The sequence below is a fragment of the Morone saxatilis genome, unplaced genomic scaffold (assembly GCF_004916995.1).
Source record: "Morone saxatilis isolate NCDOM2014 unplaced genomic scaffold, NCSU_SB_2.0 Contig15, whole genome shotgun sequence".
Classification (NCBI taxonomy): Eukaryota; Metazoa; Chordata; class Actinopteri; family Moronidae; genus Morone; species Morone saxatilis.
The window spans coordinates 18,954,225-18,960,654 of NW_023339707.1; the positions used below are offsets into that span (position 1 = coordinate 18,954,225).

The 6,430-nt window shown below is 44.5% G+C and overlaps 1 protein-coding gene across 1 annotated transcript in view; it reads left to right on the forward strand.

Moving 5' to 3' along the window:
* Positions 1-64: 64 nt before the first annotated feature.
* The window catches only part of LOC118324238 (adenylate cyclase type 6-like), a 35,533-nt gene continuing 29,167 nt past the window's right edge, over positions 65-6,430 (forward strand). The window contains 3 exon segments of the mRNA XM_035656464.1: positions 65-265; positions 2,010-2,283; positions 2,397-3,333. Of these exon segments, the coding sequence (XP_035512357.1) occupies positions 2,264-2,283; positions 2,397-3,333 (957 nt within the window). The 5' untranslated portion in view covers positions 65-265; positions 2,010-2,263.

The following is a 6,430-nucleotide window of genomic DNA, read 5'->3' on the forward strand; positions in this document are numbered from 1 at the left end:
GGAGGGAGAGAGAGAGGGAGGGAGCTGGTTCTCCTTGAATCTTGTCGATGCCAGGGGAGGGAGGGATATACGGCTTTGGGCGGATACGTGCCAGAGGAGGCGCATGCAGGCGAGATTGTAGCGAGGAAATGCTATTTTTTGCTTCAACAACACAACACGAGTCTCCGGTGAAAATGCCGGTCGAGGCGGCGGCTGCAGCGGCTGCAGAGGCTGCAGAAGGCGGCTCTCTCCGCACAGTGTGGAGCTCAGGGCGTCTGGAGGCCTGGTAAGATCAGCTGGTAGCAGTCGCTGAGGCATATGTGGTCGATTGAATACACTACTCTACTAGTGGTATATTATTATAGATGCATATATATAAAATATATATAAAATGTGACCAGGGGGGTCAGCATGAACCTACATTTGATGCATTAAAAGAAATGCCCACTTTAAAAGTTCTCCCAGAGACTATTAGGGGAATATTTTACATATTTTCTGTCAGGACTGTAACCACAATAAAGCCTCAAACAGCACCGATCTGACCTTTTCTCTAACTCAGGTTATCTACGATTCACAATCCGATACCAGAGCTCTCCTTTCCCCCCAAAATCTAAAACCTGTAGCCTTGTGGAACTCATCATTTCTCCTCTGAAAGGTTACATGAAGGCAGGAAACACGACAAAGCTGATACCCAGTCCACTTTAATAAAGGGTTGCATAGGTTTATTAATGAATGAATCACTCAAATGTGCCCAGCCCTAAGACACTACTTACATTATACACACAGCAACAAGAGGCAACAAGGCAGTACGTCTGAAAACATTGTCAGATATAAACTTTTATATATAAAGAAAAAAAGACTGATCTCAAATTCTGGATATACAAGTTCCTGGTAATACTCCCTCTGGGAAAAGCTGACCTACACCCTCCATGACGAGCGATTTATTAAGATCTGGCTCCAGTCTTGGACACGGTGGACTGAGCTTTCTTCCACAGAACCGACTGTTTTTAGTAATCTGAATGTAACTGTGTGCATGTTTTTCTATTCCCCGTTATGTTTGGTATCATGTTTGTGCTTCAAACACTATTAAAAAAATATGATTCTGCACATATTTGTGACTGAAGTACGTAATAAAAACACCAAAGTCAAGCACCTTGTATTTAAATCGTCCACATTATGTCACACAAACAGGGGTGTTAAAGATGATGATATAATGGTGCTCCTCTACAAAACAACACCAGCCTGATATAATTACATGGTATTTGTTATATAAAGGGAAGTATTGCCTGATTTTCTAGTAATTTCTAAACAAACTTGTGGGTTTTAGTGCTGCAGGGCCCCGCAGATCCTGTCATGCTGCGTCTCCCGTTACTGCCTCGATATTCGTCTTGACAGTGTCCTGTTGTCCAGTGGCGTTTATCAGTATTTATTACTTGTCTTTTATCATCGATTGTGATAATAAACAGAGCTCCAAGGAGTCGTTCTTTTATCTTGGCCGAAGTGACTCTAAAATGCTGTTGTGTGTTTATACCAGAGGGGTCAGATGGAGCAAGTTCTAGTTCACCTTAAAAAACCGAGCCATCGAGCTATTTTAGGTCCTGTCCTCCCCTCTCTCCCCCACTCTATCTCCCACTCTCTCCCCCATAGTTTTTTTTAGGAAGTAGCTTGTTCTTTGCCTATAAATCTGGCTCAGTTTTCAGACATGAGACGAAATCTCAAGTGTGTCTGGTTATCCAGGAAATGAGATTTGTGTGCATTTAGCGGAAAATGATGCATTTTATTTCCTGTCAGATTTGGGGATTGAAGGAGATCTTTGCTAACGAGGTATCGAAAAGAGCTAAACAATGAGTCAGGCCTGTCCATTAATATTAGAGCGTTAGCAGAGTGGACGAGACGTCCGCATTATGATCCGATGTCTCACCTGATCTACTCCCCGCTTAAATTTCAGCCATGCCACCGTTATAGATCTATTTGTGCACTGGCTCTTCCTGTTTGTCACTCTACAACCTGCATGTGTTTGATTTTCCCAGCAGAAGCCGTGGAGATAGGCCTGGCAGCGGAGACCGGTCCCCTCATTAACCTTGGCCTCTGATCACTGGCTCTTGGCACAAACATCTGGAGCTTCACGAAGCGACTGTACGCGCCTTTTGACCCCCTATCCAGTCCGGGTGGCCCCCCTCCCCACCCCTGCTGCGTGGCCTCTACAAACCCCCTTCGTCACTTCTTCAAAATTTTGTCCACGGGGATAAATGAGTGAACCGGCTGCAAGGGAAAGGGCTGGGACATGTACCAGAACCCCAACAGGTAAATGAGCAACTCCTACAGGTGGCTAGAGGAGGAAGGGGTCCTCCCACGTGGTGTCATGGTGGCTGTTATCTGTTGTCGTGTACTGATCGTTCCTCCCTCTGCTCACACAGAATGTCCTGGTTCAGTGGTTTCCTAGTCGCCAGAGTGGATGACCGCAAGACTGCGTGGGGGGAGCGCAATGGCAAGAAGTCCAAACGGAAGGGAGGCTCATCTCTCTGCAACCCGCGTTACATGAGCTGTCTGCGGGACCCAGATGCTATGGAGCCCCCCTCTGGTGCCCCCCTCCATCAGCACCACCGCGGAGGGGTGGCGGGCGCCGTGGGAGGCGGGGGCAACTTCGGTGTCCGTTGCGGGTGGCAGGAGGACCACTACGGCAAACGGGGAGGGGCTCCCGGGGAAGGGGTTGGGCTGAAATCAGTCGACTTGGGCTTTGAGGATGGGGAGCTGAAAGGGAGGAAAGGGGGATGTAACGGAGGGAGCGGAGACATGGGGGATGAGGGTCCCAACGCAGCAGGGGTGGTCACGGCTGCGGACTGCTGGCTCAGGGTGGTGCGGGTGTTCCAGTCTAAAAAATTCCAGTCCCGCAAACTGGAGCGCCTATACCAGCGTTACTTCTTTAGGCTGAACCAGAGCTCCTTGACCATGCTCATGGGGGTACTTGTGATCGTGTGCGGCATCATGCTGACCTTCCACTGTGTCCACGCCGCCCCTCACGTGGCCTATTCGTCAGCCCTGTCGGTGGCGATGGCGCTCTTCATGGCTCTCATGGTAGTGTGCAACCGCAACGGCTTCCACCAGGACTACATGTGGATGGTCAGTTACCTGGTGATTGGAGTCTTGGTGTCGGTACAGGTGTTCGGGGTGCTCATGGTGGCGCCCCGGAGTGCTTCCGAAGGCATCTGGTGGTCCGTGTTCTTCATCTACATCATCTACACTCTGCTGCCCGTGAGGATGAGGGCGGCGGTGCTGAGTGGAGCAGTGCTGTCCATCATACATGTGGTCACCACCTGGCAGATCAACCAGGAAGACAAGTTCCTCTGGAAACAGGTAAGAGAGGCTTTATTGTCTCTTAGCTTCTCATGGTTGACCTGAACTGACGCTGATGGTGGAAACTATTTTGAATACATCTGGTTTCCCTTTTCTGTTGTGGTGTTTCTCTGACAGCATGAAGTTCAGTCTACTCTGATCAGGTTTAACCCTCTTTTTGACGCTTGGTGGGTCCATTTGCTGTGTCTGTTGTAATAATACTTTATGTTGTAAGTATTGTTAAGGATCTGTGAGAGTGATGAGGAGGTTTAGAGCAAACTGTTGGATGTTTCAACTTAAAGCGGGTTTGTATGAGAGTAAGAAGAGGACAGTGGAGACGTTTCAATTGCCTGCGTCCAACTAATCTCTCAGGTTATATGTCTAGTCGAATATTCTAAATATACATGATAGAAAACAAACAAAATACAGTCTACAAATGCTTGGCAAGTGGGTCAGAAATCTTGCTCAAAGTCAGTTTTTACATACCCCTTTACAAATGGATTTAATTGATTAACAGACAGAAGTTTTTCACAAACTTGACATGACTTTTAAAACCGACCACATATTTTCTGCCTCAAACATACAATAATACAAACAATACATCCTGTAATGCCACTGAACTAAACTCAGGATAATTAAAAAGCTGTGTAAATGATAAGTAAATTAATTGATTAGTCTTTTAACTTTTTTCACTATCAGTTAATCATTTAACCCATATTTGAAGCAAAAATACCAAACATTGCTTAGTTTAAACCTCTCAGCTGTGAGGATTTGCAGCTTGTTGAAACAAAACAAGGCATTTCAAACTTCTTTCATAAATCACTATTTTCTGACTTTCTATAGACTAAATAATTTATTGATTAATTGGCAGATTAATGGGATTGTGAATAAGTTGCAGGTGTAAAAAAACGAAACATGGAGTTAAAGTAGCTGATGAGCGATTAAATCAGGAAACTGAAAGAGGTTAAAATGTCTCCTCTGTCATGATGTTTATGATTCGGATGGTTTTATAACGTGTGAACTGGCAACAGAGCCAATGCCGCGTACACATATTTCTCGACTGCGCTTTGTCACCATGTCGTATTTTGTGTATATTCCCATGTACTTTGGGGCTTATGGGTGCTGCTGTACAGTGTGTTGTTTGTGCATCATGCACAAGGACCAAGGGGCTCGCTGAGGGTCAGTGGGCCGAATGAAGCACCCGGGCTGGATGGCTCTTTGTGTGTGTGTGTGTGTGTGCTGTTGTGTGACAGTGGGAGAATACCATGATATAAAGCAGTATCACTCAGGTCTCTGTGCTCTCACACAAGGGACGCTTTGTACTTTTCTCCAAGGGTGGGGTGACGGGGGTGAGGCCGAGGGGTGGGGTTGAGGGGGGGGCACAGTATGGTGGCTGTTTGCTTTCTGTCCTGCCATAGCTGTTTTACAGCTGTCATGTCCTTGGGGAAAAGTTATTGAAAACATAATGGGAAGCCCATTACATGAAACAATAGGGGGATGCAGTGCTTAATTATGAAACACTGATTGTCACTGTAATGTCTCTACCATTACTATAGTGTGTGCATTCCTCTCACATGTTTACATCTGAATCTGTTCTCACAAAACAACCCAAAAAAGTCACTTAAACACAGATCACATTGTCATAATATTGTGATTATTTATTATAAATTAATTACTGAAATACAGGGCCAGGTTAGGGTTTTTTTTTCTTCGTGGGAACTCAGTAACTGCTGTGTACTCGGTAACATCATGCATGATATACCACAATGCAATCCATCACGGGCTCCAACATTGTTTGCCATCGTTAAGTGAATGAATGTCATGAGATAGCTGCAGCCCGGCAATGCTGTTTATTCCTAAGGTCGTCCGTGTACTGTGTGACACAGTAAAACAGTGCCATCAATCACTGCTTTACGCTTGTGTGCGAGTATTTCCTCTTTCTCCAATAACTCATTAACCTCGCTGGGTTTCTCTGTTTGTGTTGACGGGTGCAGATAATGATAAAGTTGTGTGTGAGGAGTGATGTAAATGCGGAGATTTAAACTGTGGCTTGAGAAGGTGTCTGAGCGGTTACTGTTTTCGCTCTCTTCGCTATCATGAGTGCTGATTTCTGCAAAAGTGTGAGAAGCTGATTAATCTCCATCCATGGAGTAATTGATATATGTGTTATTTGTACATCAGACTTAGTTGTTTTCCTGTATGATATGAATTTTTCATATACCACCTTAACCACGCATAGCTGAAATAACGGCTGTAACTCATTTGTTTCAATGCAAGAGAACATTTTTTAGAACAACCTCTTTGAATAGTTTTGTATTTTATGACAGTTTATGGAAATATTTTGCTTTGAAAAGGAAGCATGTTTTTATTTTTTAAAATCCGTTTTACTATGTTGCAGTTTGCACAATAAAAATGATTTGCGTTCTGCACACACAATTGCATTAAAATGTTTTTCTATTGTACATACTCCTGACAATAAGCTACTATTAATCTATATAAAGACCCAATCAAGCAAAAAACAAACAAACTAAACCACCAGAATCTTTAAAAATACCTTGATACACATTGTTGGTCATACTGCCCAGCAGACTGTGGATTCTCTAGTGGATTTCTTAGCTAAATCAGTGACCAGTTATGAGTGGTTTTTAAATGCCTGTTTCTCCATGTCTAAAAAAAAGTCTAAATGTCTAAACATCTTAGATATGAGGATTACCCACAAAACACTCAATAATTCAGCAGATGTGTCGTCAGCGTGGTCAGGAACCATGGATGGTGCCTCATGCTGCTAGACTTCTTCACCCGACTAACTTGCCTCAGAAACACGGGGGCAAAGAGTCAGGGTTCAATGTCAGTGTGGCTCATGATCACCACATCTGGGTCAGCAGTTCTGTGACAACCTGAAAACCACTGAACAGCTGCATTAAGGATTCGTTAAAGGCCCTAAAACCCAGTCGTACCCTGAACCATGTCCTATGTGAACACACTGTACCACACTGTAACACAATTACAGCACTTATTTTTGTTTGAATCACTAGTTTGAAGTGTGTAGAAGAAACTACGGTGGCTGCAAAACACACCAAAAACCCTTATCTACAGCCAGTGTTTGTCTGTTCTGGGC